The 18002-nt window shown below is 35.0% G+C and overlaps 1 protein-coding gene across 1 annotated transcript in view; it reads left to right on the forward strand.

The window, feature by feature from the left end:
- Window positions 1-18002, forward strand: part of LOC141539577 (cation channel sperm-associated auxiliary subunit epsilon-like) — a 195247-nt gene that overhangs the window by 16937 nt on the left and 160308 nt on the right. Inside the window, 1 exon segment of the mRNA XM_074262549.1 lies at window positions 216-264. Within this exon segment, the coding sequence (XP_074118650.1) occupies window positions 216-264 (49 nt within the window).

Genomic DNA, 18002 nt, shown 5'->3' on the forward strand with positions numbered 1-18002 from the left:
TAATAAATAGGCCAACATAATTTTTACTGTGGTAATTTTGTATGAAAGTGAGTAATGCAAAGACTGATGGACTTTAGAAGTTCAATACTACTTCTAATAGGAAAGATATTTAACTTTTTGATCACAGGCAGCTCTCTAATATTTACTAAATCAAGTATTGACATTTTGTGAGAAAATTAACATAAATGTTAATATTTGGTACTTTTTTCCTATAGGTATAGAACGAATGCCAACACTTATTCTATTTTCAACACCAGAACAACTGTAAGTATACAATTATTTGAGTTTTTAAAATGAAAGTTGAGTAATGCTGTTTATTTGTACAAAATTCTATAAATCTACTGAAGATTCAAACAGAAGTCATCTTTGTATTCTACCATTGGCAGCTTTTAGCTGTTATTCTTCACCAATTTAAAAATTTCTCCCTACATTTAGTCATGAAGGAGAAAGATAAAGGCTTATTCCAACCTTTTGATAAAGACTATACCTTTGTTTTTCTTCATTCAGACAGAAAAAATAAAGCCCCAATAATGAACACTTATTTACTTGTCCCAACAGTCTGATTCCATTAGAATGGTTATTCCAACCTTTTTTTTTTTTTTAAATCATTGTTTACTAGTTCCTTGACTTAGTTCATTATTTACTTTTAACCAGTCTCTGAATTAAACTTCCAACAGTCTTAACAAAGACAATTTTGAAAGGATAGGGGAAGAGAATGAATATGTATTATATGACTACTAGTTGTCCTGATATATCTCTTGCCCTGAGACCCAGATGGCTTCTGAGAAGAAATTGAGGCTGATGACTTTGTACAACCCCTTACTAAAATCCAATTCACTTGCATTTCCATATCATGGTATCACTTCCTGATGTCATGGTCTTCTTTAAGAACAAAGGCCAGACTTCCGGCCAAGATGGCAGTGTGGAGGCAGACAGCTGCTTGAGCTCCTTGTTTTCTCTCAGAACTTACTTCATGACAAGCCTCAAACTTAATGCTTGACCCAGAAAGAAATCCACAAATAATCACCAAGAGAAGACATCCTTGAAAGTCGCCAGAAAAGGTCTGTGTTGGCTCGGGGGAGGGTCAATCAGACTGGGCACAGACTGAGGGCAGGCAAGCCAGAGCTAGACAGGCAGCTCACACAGCTTAGACCAGAGGGAGAGGGGTACGATCTCTGCCGTTTCTGCAAAAAGACTTTTTCCCCAGAGTGGGTACTCTGTCTTGGCAGCAAGCCAGGAGCAGCAGAGAGGGTGTAAACACCGGAGGTGAAGATTAAAACCCCAGAAAGCCAGCGTCTCTCAGAACCCGGCCACCCCCAACCCCCACCTGGACTGACTCAGTGCATTCTCAGAGCCTCAGAGCCCAGACTCAGTACAGTCATTGCTGTTCTCTTAGTGGCTCTGTGTTGCCCTACCCCCAGTCTGTAGAGGAAGCCCATTAACACCATCCAGCCCCATCCCCCGCAAAACAGACCAATTGTTTCTCTTGTCAGTTGTTTTCTTTGATTCCTACTCTGACAAAATGAACAAAAAGTTCAAAAGGGCTCTAACCATTGACAGCTTTTGTATGGAGAGAGAGCAGACTTCAAACACTGAGGAGACTAAAAACAGACTGTCCCCAGATGAATCCCCTAAGAGGGATATGAGCTGCTCCTCAATACAAAAGAATCTCATAGAGGAAATCAAAAAGGCTCTCAAAAAAGAGCTGCTAGAGAAATGGGAAAAGGAAAGGGAAGCTTGGCAAAAGAGCCTGGAGAAATCATCCCATACATTCAAAGACAGAGTGGATAAAGAAACCAAATCATTGAGAAACAAGATTAGTGAGCTGGAAAAGGTAAACAACTCCAAGGAAAACAGGATTAGTGAACTGGAAAAAGAAAACAGCTCTCTAAAAAATAAAATGGATAAAATGGAAAAAAATTCCATAGAAGATAAAAACTCAATTGGACAATTACAAAAAGTTATAAAGAAAGTGAGTGAAGAAAATACATCATTGAAAATTAGACTGGAACAAGTAGAAATGAATGACTCAAGGAGAAACCAAGAGGTAGTCAAGCAAAACCAGAGAAATGAAACAATTGAAAAGAATGTCAAGTACCTTACTAGAAAGACAACAGACCTGGAAAACAGATCCAGGAGAGACAATTTGAGAATAATCAGACTCCCTGAAAAATGTGAGGAAAAAAAGAGCTTGGATACCATTTTCGAGGAAATTATCAAAGAGAACTGCCCAGACGTTTTGGAAACAGAGGGTAAAATAGACATTGAAAAAATTCATTGATCACCTACTGAAAGGGACCCTAAAATCAAAACGCCAAGAAATATAGTGGCCAAGTTCAAGAACCATCAGACAAAGGAAAAGATATTGGAAGCTGCTAGAAAAAATCAATTCAGATATGGAGGATCCACAATAAGGATAACCCAGGATCTAGCAGCGTCCACATTAAAAGAACGAAGGGCCTGGAACATGATATTCTGAAAGGCTAAGGAACTTGGTATGCAGCCAAGAATAACATACCTAGCAAGAATGAGCATCGTTTTCCAGGGAAGAAGATGGACATTTAATGAAATAAATGAATTCCATCTATTTTTGATGAAAAAACCAGACCTACATAAAAGGTTTGATCTTCAAATACAGAACTCAAGAGATTTCTAAAAAGGTAAAAAGAAATCTTGAGAACTATACTTCTGCCAAAAAAATATGTAAAGAACATATGTACAATTTGTCTTAGAAACTAGAGGTGGAAAGGAAATTATATCATAAAAAAGTGTAAAGTGATGGTATTACATCTCATGAAGAGGCAAAAGTAACCTATTATATCTGAGAGAAAGAAAGGAGGGAGATGAACATAGTGTGTATCAATAGACATATTCGATTTATGGTGAAACTTCTTCCACTTCATTGAAAAGTGAAAGGGAAGGAGTAAGCTAAGGGGAAGGGAATACAGAAATTTCGAGGAAAAGGGGTAAAATAAGGGGAGGATCTTTAAGGTGGGGGAGGGATCCTAAAAAGGGAGGGCTGTGAAAAGCAAGTGGTGTTCACCAGTTTAATACTGAATAGGAGGGTAAAAGGGAAGGAAAGGGGAAAAGCATAAGCAGGGGTTAATAGGATGGCAAGCAATATAGAATTAGTCCTTCTAACCATAAATGTGAAAGGGGCAAACTGCCTCATAAAGAGGAAGCAGTTAGCAGACTGGATTAAAAGTCAGAATCCTACTAGATGTTGTTTACAGGAAACACACCTGAAACAGGGTGAGACATTCAAACTAAAAGTAAAAGGGTGGAGCAGAATCTATTATGCTTCAGGCAAAACCAAAAAAGCAGGAGTAGCCATCCTCATCTCAGATCAAGCAAAAACAAAAATTGATCTAATTAAAAGAGATAAGGAAGGGCATTATATCCTGCTAAAGGGCAGCATCAATAATGAAGCAGTATCAATATTAAACATATATGCACCAACTGGTGCAGCATCTAAATTCTTAAAAGAGAAATTAAGAGAGCTGCAAGAGGAAATAGATAGCAAAACTATAATAGTGGGAGATCTCAACCTTGCATTCCAGAATTAGATAAATCAAACCACAAAATAAATAAGAAAGAAGTCAAAGAGGTAAATAGAATATTAGAAAAGTTTGATATGATAGATCTTTGGCGAAAGCTAAATGGAGACAGAAAGGAATAAACTTTCTTCTCAGCAGTTCATGGAACCTATACAAAAATTGATCATATACTAGGGCATAAAAACCTCAAAATCAAATGCAGTAAGGCAGAAATAGAAAATGCATCCTTTTCAGACCACAATGCAATCAAAATTACATTTAACAAAAAGCCAGGGGAAAATAGACCAAAAAATAATTGGAAACTAAATAATCTTATACTAAAGAATGATCGGGTAAAACAGCAAATCATAGACATAATTAATAACTTCACCCAAGAAAATGACAATAATGAAACATCATACCAAAATGTGTGGGATACAGCCAAAGCAGTAATGAGGGGAAGTTTTATATCTCTAGAGGCCTACTTGAATAAAATAGAGAAAAAGAGGGTCAACGAATTGGGCTTACAACTAAAATTGCTAGAAAAGGAACAAATTAAAAACCCCCAGACAAACACAAAACTTGAAATTCAAAAAATAAAAGCTGAGATTAATAAAATTGAAATTAAAAAAACGATTGAATTAATTAATAAAACTAAGAGTTGGTTCTATGAAAAACCCAACAAAATAGACAAACCCTTAGTAAACCTGATTAAAAAAAGGAAAGAGAAAAAGCAAATTGTTAGTGTTGAAAATGAAAAGGGAGAACTCACCACTAATGAAGAGGAAATTAGAACAATAGTTAGGAGCTACTTTGCTCAACTTTATGCCGATAAATTCGATAACTTAAATGAAATGGAAGAATACCTTCAAAAATATAGCTTACCCAGATTAACAGAGGAAGAAGTAAGTAGTCTAAATAATCCCATCTCAGAAAAAGAAATAGACCAAGCTATTAACCAACTTCCTAAGAAAAAAGTCCCCAGGACCAGATGGATTTACATGTGAATTCTACCAAACATTTAAAGAACAACTAACTCCAATGCTATGTAAACTATTTGAAAAAATAGGGATTGAAGGAGTCCTACCAAATTCCTTCTATGACACAGACATGGTACTGATACCTAAACCAGGTAGATCGAAAACTGAGAAAGAAAACTATAGACCAATTTCCTTAATGAATATTGATGCTAAAATCTTAAATAAGATATTAGCAAATAGACTTCAGAAAATCATCCCCAGGATAATACACTATGACCAAGTGGGATTTATACCAGGAATGCAGGGCTGGTTTAATATTAGGAAAACTATTAGTATAATTGACCATATTAATAATCAAATTGATAAAAACCATATGATCATCTCAATAGATGCAGAAAAAGCATTTGATAAAATCCAACATCCATTCCTACTAAAAACGCTTGAGAGCATAGGAATAAATGGACTATTCCTTAAAATAATAAGGAGCATATATTTAAAACCTTCAGTAAACATCATATGTAATGGCGATAAACTAGAACCTTTCCCTATAAGATCAGGAGTGAAACAAGGTTGCCCACTATCACCATTACTTTTCAATATAGTACTAGAAACTCTAGCCTCGGCAATAAGAGCCGAGAAAGAGATTCAAGGAATTAGAGTAGGAAATGAGGAAATCAAATTTTCACTTTTCACAGATGACATGATGGTATACTTAGAGAACCCCAAAGACTCTGCTAAAAAGCTATTAGAAATAATTCAGAACTTTAGCAAAGTTGCAGGATACAAAATAAATCCACATAAATCCTCAGCATTTTTATACATTAACAACACAATCCAACAGCAAGAGATACAAAGAGAAATTCCATTCAAAATAACGGTCGATAGTATAAAATATTTGGGAATTTATCTACCAAAGGAGAATCAGGAATTATATGAGCAAAATTACAAAACACTTGCCACAAAAATAAAGTCAGATTTAAATAATTGGAAAGACATTCAGTGCTCTTGGATAGGCCGAGCGAATATAATCAAGATGACAATACTCCCTAAACTAATCTGTTTATTTAGTGCTATACCAATCAGACTTCCAAGAAACTATTTAAATAACCTAGAAAAAATAACAACAGAATTCATATGGAACAACAAAAGGTGGAGAATTTCAAGGGAAGTAATGAAAAAAAATTAAGTGAAGGTGGTCTAGCTGTACCTGATCTAGAACTATATTATAAAGCAACAGTCACCAAAACCATTTGGTATTGGCTAAGAAATAGACTAGTTGATCAGTGGCATAGGTTATGTAAACAGGGCAAGATAGTGAATAAAAATAGCAATCTAGTGTTTGACAAACCCAAAGATCCCAAATTTTGGGATAAGAATTCATTATTTGACAAAAACTGCTGGGAAAACTGGAAATTAGTATGGCAGAAACTAGGCATGGACCCACATTTAACATCCCATACTAAGATTAGATCAAAATGGGTCCAAGATTTAGGCATAAAGAACGAAATCATAAATAAATTGGAGGAACATGGGATGGTTTACCTCTCAGACTTGTGGAGGAGGAAGGAGTTAGTGTCCAAGGGAGAACTAGAGACCATTATTGATCACAAAATAGAAAATTTTGATTATGCCAAATTAAAAAGTTTCTACACAAACAAAACTAATGCAAACAAGATTAGAAGGGAAGTAACAAATTGGGAAAACATTTTTACAGTTAAAGGTTCTGATAAAGGCCTAATCTCCAAAATATACAGAGAATTGACTTTAATTTATAAGAAATCAAGCCATTCTCCAATTGATAAATGGTCAAAGGATATGAACAGACAATTTTCAGATGATGAAATTAAAACTATTTCCGCTCATATGAAAGAGTGTTCCAAATCACTATTGATCAGAGAAACGCAAATTAAGACAACTCTGAGATATCATTACACACCTGTCAGATTGGCTAAGATGACAGGAACAAATAAGGATGAATGTTGGAGGGGATGTGGGAAAACTGGGGCACTGATGCATTGTTGGTGGAGTTGTGAAAGAATCCAACCATTCTGGAGAGCAATCTGGAATTATGCCCAAAAAGTTATCAAAATGTGCATACCCTTTGACTCAGCCATACTACTACTGGGCTTATATCCCAAGGAAATACTAAAGAAGAGAAAGGGATCTGTATGTGCCAAAATGTTTGTGGCAGCCCTCTTTATAATGGCTAGAAGCTGGAAGATGAATGGATGTCCATCAATTGGAGAATGGTTGGGTAAATTATGGTATATGAATGTTATGGAATATCATTGTTCTGTAAGAAATGACCAACAGGAGAAATACAGAGAGGCTTGGAGAGACTTACATCAACTGATGCTAAGTGAAACGAGCAGAACCAGAAGATCATTATACACTTCAACAATGATACTGTACAAGGATGTATGCTGATGGAAGTGGATATCTTCAACATAGAGAAGAGCTAATCCAATTCCAATTGATTAATGATGGACAGAATCAGCTACATCCAGAAAAGGAACACTGGGAAATGAGTGTAAACTGTTATTTTTACCTTCTGAATCCAATTCTTCCTGTGCAACAAGAAATTCGGTTCTACACAATAGAATATACTGTAATATAATTAACATGTATAAGACTGCCTGCCATCTGGGGGAGGGGGCTGGGGGAGGAAGGGAAAAAATCTGAATAGAAGTAAGTGCAAGGGATAATGTTGTAAAAAATTACCCATGCATATGTACTGTAAAAAAAAAAATTTATAATTATAAAATAAAATAAAAATTAAATTAAAAAAAAAAAAAGAACAAAGGCCAAACAACAACCTTTGTGAGTTGGAGTTGCTCCACTCAGGTAACACAACTTCCTTTTTTTTTTTTCTTTCTCTTCTTCCATTTCTCTTCCCATGGGGGCTCTGCCCAAAGGAATATAAATTTTGTTCTTAAACCTCCCAAGATATCTTGGAGTTCACAGGCTAGATTTCTTTGTTAGGGATCAAGCTTTAGAGACAAATTACTCTGGTTCTCATAAATTGACAAACAAAAGAGCCTAAGCCAAGTCCCACTTGGACCCACATTGCCCTACAGTGAAGGTAAATAGAAATTGTTTCTGTTTTGGCCAAAAATCCTGAGGGTCTTCCCCTCCCAGGTTATCTTTTTTTGACTAGGTTAAAAATGAGGCATTCTTTGCTTCATTTCTTTCTTACCAACTTTTCTCACTGAATTAGCAGTTTTCTTTGTCAAAGTGAGACCTGGTTAAAAAAAAAAAAAAAGATCTTAGTTTAAAAAGGCCAGGATTTTCCACTTCATCTGGAGCCATCTCCAGTCATCATAATCTATATCTTGCCACTGGACCCAGATAGCTCCAGAAGCAAAATAAAGTAGGTGACCTTGCACAGCCAAACCTCACTTCAATTCAATTAACTTGCATATCATAGTATCACTTTGCTGATGCTGTGATCCCCTTCAAGAGCTAAGGACAAGCAGTAGCAATAACAACAATACTTATATTCCATATACTTTGCTAAGCACTTTATAACTTATTTGATCCTCACAACAATCCTGTGAGATAAGTACTATTATGATCCTCATTTTACAGCTCAGGAAACTAAGGCAACAGAAATGAAGTGACTTGACCAGGGTCACACAGCTAATATATGTAATCAAATTTGAACCCAGTTCTTCCTCATTCCCAACTTGGTGCCCCATTCCATGTACCACCTAGCTGCCTTAATTATAGAATCACATGTGTCTGATGAAGACAATTTGTTACAAAAGGATATTAACCCTCAAAAGCTGCCTAACTTTCCCATTAAAAGAGTGAGGGTGTTTTTGCCCCTACTGACTTTGCTGATGAAGTGAGAGGAAGGAGAGTAGAATATTCTAGTCCAGGTATTGTTAGAGAAGTGGGGAGTCCTTCCCCTTGGGAATCTGGGTCCATATTCTGAGCCCCTTTCTTTACACTCATCCTAAAAGGAATCTTGTGGAGGTAAGGGAGTTTTAGATTCTTTGCCTAGGGTTTATAAGCTAAGACATCCTGACATAATGTCAAAAGTCTAGCTTGTTAAGGATAATTCCTATGAGGAAGAGCAAGAATTGTAGAGGCAAAAATAAGGGAAGCAAGCAGATTATTCAGTATACATTCATTACCAGAATAGCCCCAGAAGGGGAAGTGAGTGTGTGGTCCAGAAATTAGACCAAAAAGGGGGCCTTACAATAAAAATAAAATAGAGTGCAGATTTTCCCCTCTTTCCTTAACTCTTTATAAAGAGGAAGAACCAGATACTCAATCAGCCCTACTCAAGCTGAGTGTAAAAAGAGAGTACCATTGATTAATGACAGAGGGACTTTGGTCTTCATATACTAATTAAACAATCCTAAACTGTCAGGGAAAGATCAAGGGTGCTTGCAAAACCTTTTGTTCCAAATTTTCCCCTCCTTCCCTCCACTCCCTCTACCTCTCCCACTACCTGGTAGGTAGTCCAATACATGTTAAATATGTTAAAATATATGTTAAATCTGATATATGTATACATATTTATAGTTATCTTGCTGCACAAGAAAAATCAGCTCAAGAAGGAAGAAAAAAAAATTAAAAGAAAATAAAATGCAAGCAAACAACAACAGAGAGAGTGAGAATGCAATGTTGTGGTTCACACTCAGTTCCCATGGTTCTTTATCTGGGTGTAGGTGGCTCTCTTCATTACTGAACAAGTGGAACTGGTTTGAATTATCTCATTGTTGAAGAGAGCCATGTCCATTAGACCTGATCATCATATACTCTTCTTGTTGCCATATATAATGATGCTCATTTCGCTTAGCATCAGTTCATGTAAGTCTCTCTACTATTTGAAATCATCCTACTAATTGTTTCTTACAGAGCAATAATATTCCATAACATTCATATACCATTCTCCAATTAATGGGCATCAGTAGAATTTCCAGTATCTAGCCACTACAAAAAGGACAGCTGCAAACAGTTTTGCACATGTGGGTCCCTTTCCCTCCTTTAATATCTTTTTGTGATATAAGTCCAATAGAAACATTGCTGGATCAAAAGGTATGCACAATTTGATAACTTTTTGAGCATAGTTCCAAATTATTCTCCAGAATGGTTGTATCCATTCACAATTCTACCAACAATGTATCAGTGTCCCAGTTTTCTCATAACCCCTTCAACATTCATCATTATTTTTTCCTGTCATCTTAGCCAATCTGAGAGGTGTGTAGTGGTATCTCAGAATTGTCTTAACTTGAATTTCTCTGATCAATAGTGATTTGGAGCACCTTTTCATGTGATTACAAATAGTTTCAATTTCTTAATTTGAAAATTATATTTTCATATCCTTTGACCATTTATCAATTGGAGAATGACTTGAACTATTATAATTTTGAGTCAATTCTTTATATATTTTGGAAATGAGGCTTTTATCAGAACCTTTGAATGTAAAAATGTTTTCCCAGTTTATTGCTTCCTGGAAAGTCTGGCTAACACTCTGGAGGGCCTCAAGATCAGTCAAAGTCTGCATCAATTAAAATTTTTGGTCTTTAGGGGGAGAAGTGAAAAAGGCAGGCAAACTGATATGTGGCTTGCCAAAGATGTATCCTGGATTCTGGAGTTTGGAGTCTTCAGCCTCTCTCCTCCTCATCCTGCTGCCAAGTGAGCCTGACCTCTCTCTCCTAGCTCTCCAATCCTTACCTATCTTTACCTCACTACCACACATTCAGGAAGCACCAATGCTGAGGAGAGCATTACCATCTCATCTAAATATATATGTATATAAAACCATTATCTCTTACCAAATAGGTAACTAGTTATAAGTGCTCTGCTGTCTGATTCAAGTACACCTTTTCAGAGTTTCAGCCCAGTACAGCTTCTCTTCTAATCTTGTATGCATTAGTTTTGTTTGTACAAAAACTTTTAAACTTAATATCAAAATTATCTGTTTTGTGATCAGTAATCATCTCTAGTTCTTTGGTCACACATTTCTTTCTCCTTCACAGATCTGAAAGGTAAACTACCCTATGTTTTTCTAATTTGTTTATAATATCATTCTTTGTGTCTATAGTATGAACCCATTTCAATCTTATCTTGATATATAGTATTAGATATGGGTCAATGTCTAGTTTCTGCCACGCTAGTTTCCAATTTTCCCAGTAGTTTTTGTCAAATAGTGAATTCTAATCCCCCAAACTAGGATCTTTGGGTTTGTCAAACACTAGATTGCTATAGTCATTGACTACTTTTGACTGTGAACCTAACCTATTCCACTGATCAACTGCTCTATTTCTTAGCCAATACCAAATGGTTTTGATGACCTTGCTTTATAATATAATTTTAGATCTGGTATAGCTAGGCCACCTTCATTTGCTTTTTTTTCATTATTTCCCTTGAAATTTTTGACCTTTTGTTCTTCCAGATGAATTTTGTTATTTTTTCTAGGTCAGTAAAATAGTTTCTTGGAAGTTTGATTGGTATAGCACTAAATCAATAGATTAGTTTAGGTAGAATTGTCATCTTTATTATATTTGCTCAACCTATCCAAGAGTACTTGGTATTTTTCCAATTGTTTAGATCTGATTTTATTTGTGTGGAAAGTTTTTGGTAGTTTTCCTCATATAATACTTCACTTTCCCTTGGCAGATAGATTCTCAAATATTTTATCCTAGCCACAGTTATTTTAAATGGAATTTCTTTTTATGCTGTTGATTTTGTTAGTGATATATAAAAATGCTGATGATTTATGTGGATTTATTTTGTATCGTGCAACTTTGCTAAAGTTGTGTATTCTAGTAGTTTTTTTTTAGTTGAATCTCTAGAGTTCCCTAAGTATACCATCATATCATCTGCAAAGAATGATAATTTGGTTTCCTTGTTACTTACTTACTCTAATTACTTTAATTTTTTTCCCCTCTCTTATTACCAAAGCTAGCATTTCTAATACAATATTGAATAGTAATGGTGATAGTGGGCAACATTGTTTCATACCTGATATTATTGGGAATGGTTCCAGTGTATCCCCATTGCATATGATGATACTTGCTGATAGTTTTCAACAGATGCTACTGACTGAAAAGTTCATTTATTCCTATATTCTCTAGTATTTTTAATAGGAATGAGTGCTAGATTTTATCAAATGCTTTTTCTGCATCTACTGAGATAATCATATGGTTTTTGGTAATTTGGTTATTTATACAGTCAATTATGCTAATAGTTTAACTAATATTGAACCAGCCTTGCATTCTGGGTATAAATCCTACTTGGTCATGGTGTATTATCCTGGGGATGATGATTTTCTGTAATCTCTTTGTAACATTTAAGATTTTTGCATCAGTATTCATTAGGAAGATTGGTCTATAATTTTCTTTCTTTGTTTTCATCCTGCCTGGTTTAGTTATCAGTACCATGTCTGTGTTGTAAAAGGAATTTGGTAGGAGTCCTTCATTCCATATTTTTTCAAATAGTTTATATAATATTGAAGTTAATTGTTCTTTAAATGTTTGGCAGAATTCACATGTAAATCCATCTGGTCTTGGGGATTTTTTCTTAGGAAGTTGATTAATAGCTTGTTCTATTTCTTTTTCTAAAATGGGACTATTTAAGTAATTTATTTCCTTTTCTGTTAATCTTAGCAACTTATATGTTTGTAGATATTCCTCCATTTCACTTAGGTTGTCAAATTTATTGGAATAAAGTTGGGCAACATAACTCCTAATTATTGTTTTAATTTCCTCTTCATTGGTGGATAGTTCTGAACTCCCTTTTCATTTTTGAGACTAAAAATTTGATTTTCCTCTTTCCTTTTTCTAATCAAACTAACTAAAGGTTTCATGAAACCTACTTTTAATTTTATTTATTAATTCAATAGTTTTTTAGTTTTAATTTTATTAATCTCTCCTTTTATTTTTAGAATTTCAAGTTTGGTATTGCATTGGGTTTTTAAAATTTGTTCTTTTTTTAGTTGCAAGCTCAATTCATTGATCTTATCTTTCTCTATTTTATGCAAGTAAGGATCTAGAGATGTAAAATTTCCCCTTATTACTGCTTGGGCCCCATCCCACAAATTTTGTTATGTTTTTTCATTCTTGTTATTCTCTTGGGTGAAATTGAGTGTGTCTATGATTTGCTGTTTCACCTATTCATTCTTTAGGATGAATTTGTTTAGTTTCCAATTACTTTTTGGTCTACTTTCCTCTGGCCTTTTATTGAATGTAATTTTTATTGCATTGTGATCTGAAAAAATTGCATTTACTATTTCTGTTTTTCTGCATTTGATTTTGAGGTCATTATGTCCTAAAATATGGTCAATTTTTGTATAAGTACCATGAACTTCCAAGAAGAAAGTGTACTCCTTTCTGTCTCCATTCAATTTTCTTCAAAGATCATACCTAATTTTTCTAGTATTCTGTTTACCTCTTTAACTTCTTTCTTATTTTGTGGTTTGATTTATCTAATTCTGAGAGTGCAAGGTTGATATCCCCCACTAGTATAGTTTTTCTGTCTTATTTCTTCTTGCAGCTCTAGATGCTATACCACTTGGTACATACATGTTTAGTATTGATATTGCTTCATTATCTATGGTATCCTTTAGCAAGATAGTTTTCTTCCTTACCTCTTTTAATTAGATCAGTTTTTGCTTTTGCTTGATCTGAGATCAGGATGGCTACCCCTGCTTTTTTTTTTTTTTTTTACTTCATTTGAAGCATAAAAGATTTTGCTCCAGCCTTTTACTTTTACTCTGTATGTATCACTCTGCTTTAAATGTGTTTCTTGTAAACAACATATTGTAGGATTCTGACTTTTAATCCAGTCTGCTAACCCCAAATTATACTTTTCTCTTTCCTTTTCCTCTTTCCCTCCTCCCCTGTATTTTAATTATGAGCATCACTTGCCTCAATCAGCCCTCCTTCTTTAAGAGTCCCTCCCCCTTTCTTATACTTTCCCCTATTATTTCTGTTTTCTCTTCTATTTAGCCTGCCCCTTCCCTTATCCTCCTTTTCCCCTTTTCCCTCCAACTTTTCTATAAGGTGAGAAAAGTTTCTTAGTGGAACCAAATATGTCTAATATTTTCTCTTTGATCCAAATCTGATGAGAGTAAGACTCACACAATGATCATCCCCTTCCATTCTTTCCCTCAATCATAATAGGTTTTCTTTGCTCTTCCTGAGATGTAATTTCCCTTATTTTACCTCCATTTTCCCCCTTTTCCAGTAAAATCCCCTTTTCACCTCTAGTTTTTTTTTTATATTGTAACAGTAAAATTAAATTACACATGCACTCTCTATGTATACCTGTAACAGAGATACACTTCTCAAAAGTTCTTTTATTTTTACCTTTTTATGTTTCTCTTGAGTTCTATATTTGGAGGTCAAATTTTCTATTCAGCTCTGGTCTTTTCATCAGGAATAAATTCATTTATTTTGTTGAATGTCCATCTTCTTCTGTGAAAGAAAATGCTCAGTTTGGTGGGGTAATTTATTCTTGGCTGCATTCCAATTTCCTTTGCCTTTTGGAATATCATAATACAGGCCCTTCGATCTTTTAAGATAGAAACTGCTAGGTCCTGGGTAATCCTTACTAATTGTGGCTCCTCAGTATTTGAATTTTTTTTTCCTAGCTGCTAGTAATATTTTTTTCCTTTGATAATTCTGAAATTTAGCCATGATATTCCTTGGAGTTTTAATTTTGGGGTTTCTTTCAGGAGATGTTCAGTGAATTTTTTTTTTTCCTGAGGCTGGGGTTAAGTGACTTGCCCAGGGTCACACAGCTAGGAAGTGTTAAGTGCCTGAGATCAAGTGAATTTTTTCAATGGCTATTTAACCTTCTGATTCTATGACGTCTGGGCAGTTCTCTTTGATCATTTCCTTAAAAATAGTGTCAAGGCTCTTTTTTCTTTTTTTTATCATGGTTTTCTGGAAGTCCAATAATCCTTAGAGTGTCTCTCCTAGATCTATTTTATAGGTCAGTTGTTTTCCCAAGTAGGTATTTTACATTTTTTTTAATTTTTTTTCATTTTTTTGGTTTTGCTTAACTGATTCTTGATGTCTAATTCGTCATTTCCATTTCTTCAGCTCTGATTTTTAGTGAATTATTTTTTCATTTACTTTTTTTAAACTTCTTTTTATATTTGTCCAAATGAGTTTTTAAATGAATTGTTTTGTTGTAAGGATTTTTTTTTCCATTTCACAATTTCTGTTTTTCTGGGAATTTCTAAATTTTAATGAGTTATATGCCTTTTCCAAACCCTCTTGCAAAATTTTCATTTCCTTTCCCCATTTTTCTTCCAGCTCCCTTTTAAGTTCCTTTTTAATTTCTTCTAGGAGAGCCTTGTGTGATCAGGACCAGGTTATATCACCCTTTGGGGTTTCATCTAGAGATGATCTAGATGCTTTTAATCTCCTCAGGGGTTGAAATCTGTTCTTTTCTTTCACCATTAAAACTGTCTATGGTCACAGTTCTCTTTGCTTCTTTACTCATTTGTAAAAAAAAAAAAAAGTTAAGGTCTGCTTTTAGGGCAGGGTAGGTTTTCCAAGCTTCCTCTACAAGTAGTGGGAGGCTGTGACTATGCTAGGTCCATGCTTATTCACGCCTGGTCCTGGGTGGGCATAGCCAGATTCCTTGACATTCTGGCATTTTTGGTTTACTATTTACCTTTTGTGTTTGTATTGGATGTTTTTTAACTTCTCCGTTGATCTACTGGCTTACAGCCAGGGCAGAGTAGCCAACACTGCTGTAGATTCCTCCCTGCAGGTTGTCATTGTGCCAAGCTCCCACCAGGCTGGCAATGTCACACTTGCCCTGCTTGCATTTGGCCTGCCTCTCTCTGAGCTGGATTGAAAGAGACCTTTTCTAGCCTCTTTGAAATTATCTTCTGCTGGTAATTTGTTGCACTCCCAATATTTGTGGATTCTGCCATCCAGAACTAATTCAGAGGCTGGATTTGTGAATTACTTTGAGGGTTGTGAGAAAAGGTCAGAAAGAAACATGTGTCCTCTCTACCATCTTAGCTCCACCCCCAGATATTTCTTAATCAAAAAATTTCATTTACTGCTGCCTCTCCCAGGCAGACATAGTTATTTATATGTGGGCATAGTCAAAACATAATGAAGCAAGAAGCAAGTGGTCTATGCAAAGCTTCTTCTTTTTTTAAAATTAATTTTATAATTATAACACTTTTGACAGTACATATGTATAGGTAATTTTTTACAACATTATCCCTTGTAATCCCTTCTGTTCCGAATTTTTTCCCTCCTTTCCTCCACCCCCTCCCCTAGACGGCAGGCATTCCCATACATATTAAATATGTTATAGTATATCCTAGGTACAATATATATGTGCAGAACCAAATTTTGTTGTTGTTATTGTTGCAAAGGAAGAATTGGATTTGGAAGGTAAAAATAGCCTGGGGAGAAAAACAAAAAAAAATGCTAACAGTTTGCACTCATTTCCCAATATTCCTTCTCTGGGTGTAGCTGATTCTGTCCATCATTGATCAATTGGAATTGGATTAGCTCTTCTCTATGTTGAAGATATCCACTTCCATCAGAATATATCCTCATATAGTATTGTTGTTGAAGTGTATAATGATCTCCTAGTTCTGCTCATTTCACTCAGCATCAGTTGATGTAAGTCTCTCCAAGCCTCTCTGTATTCATCCTGTTGGTCATTTCTTACAGAACAATAATATTCCATAACATTCACATACCATAATTTACCCAACCATTCTCCAATTGATGGACATCCATTCATCTTCCAGTTTCTAGCCACTACAAAAAGGGCTGCCACAAACATTTTGGCACATATAGGTCCCTTTCTCTTCTTTAGTATTTCCTTGGGATATAAGCCTAGTAGTAGCAATGCTGGATCAAAGGGTATGCACAGTTTGATAACTTTTTGGGCATAATTCCAGATTGCTCTCCAGAATGGTTGGATTCTTTCACACCTCCACCAACAATGCATCAGTGCCCCAGTTTTCCCACATCCCCTCCAACATTCTGCATTATTTGTTCCTGTCATCTTAGCCAATCTGACAGGTGTGTAGTGGTATCTCAGAGTTGTCTTAATTTGCATTTCTCTGATCAATAGTGATTTGGAACACTTTCATATGAGTGGAAATAGTTTCAATTTCATCATCTGACAATTGTCTGTTCATATCCTTTGGCCATTTATCAATTGGAGAATGGCTTGGTTTCTTATAAATTAGAGTAAATTTCCTGTATATTTTGGAGATAAGGCCTTTATCAGAACCTTTAACTGTAAAAATGTTTTCAAATTTGTTAATTCCCTTCTAATCTTGTTTGCATTAGTTTTGTTTGTACAAAAGCTTCTTAATTTGATGTAATCAAAATTTTCTATTTTGTGATCAATAATCTCTAGTTCTCCTTTGGTCACAAATTCCTTCCTCCTCCACAAGTCAGAGAGGTAAACTATCCTAGGTTCCTCTAATTTATTTATGATCTCGTTCTTTATGCTTAAATCATGGACCCATTTTGATCTTATCTTAGTATGTGGTGTTAAGTGTGGGTCCATGCCTAGTTTCTGCCATACTAATTTCCAGTTTTCCCAGCAGTTTTTGTCAAATAATGAATTCTTATCCCAAAAGTTGGGATCTTTGGGTTTGTCAAACACTAGATTGCTATTTTTATTCACTGTCTTGTCCTGTGAACCTAACCTATGCCACCGATCAGCCACTAGTCTTATTTCTTAGCCAATACCAAATGGTTTTGGTGCTGCTTTATAATATAATTCTAGATCAGGTACAGCTAGGCCACCTTCATTTGATTTTTTTTTCATTGAAATTCTTGATCTTTTATTCTTCCATCTGAATTTTGTTGTTATTTTTCTAGGTCATTAAAATAGTTTCTTGGGAGTCTGATTGGTATAGCACTAAATAAATAGATTAGTTTAGGGAGTATTGTCATCTTGATTATATTCGCTCGGCCTATCCAAGAACACTTAATGTCTTTCCAATTATTTAAATCTGACTTTATTTTTGTGGCAAGTGTTTTGTAATTTTGCTCATATAATTCCTGACTTTCCTTTGGTAGATATATTCCCAAATATTTTATACTATCCACCGTTATTTTGAATGGAATTTCTCTTTATTATCTCTTGATGTTGGATTGTGTTGGTAATGTATAAAAATGCTGAGGATTATGTGGATTTATTTTGTATCCTGCAACTTTGCTAAAGTTCTGAATTATTTCTAATAGCTTTTTAGCAGAGTCTTTGGGGTTCTCTAAGTATATACCATTATGTCATCTGCAAAGAGTGATAGTTTGATTTCCTCATTACCTATTCTAATTCCTTGAATCTCTTTCTTGATTCTTATTGCCGAGGCTAGCATTTCTAATTCAATATTGAATAGTAATGGTGATAGTGGGCAACGTTGTTTTACTTCTGATCTTACTGGGAAAGGTTCCAGTTTATCGCCATTACATAAGATGTTTACTGACAGTTTTAAATATATGCTTGTTATTATTTTAAGTAATAGTCT

This window comes from Sminthopsis crassicaudata, chromosome 4 (assembly GCF_048593235.1).
Source record: "Sminthopsis crassicaudata isolate SCR6 chromosome 4, ASM4859323v1, whole genome shotgun sequence".
Lineage (NCBI taxonomy): Eukaryota > Metazoa > Chordata > Mammalia > Dasyuromorphia > Dasyuridae > Sminthopsis > Sminthopsis crassicaudata.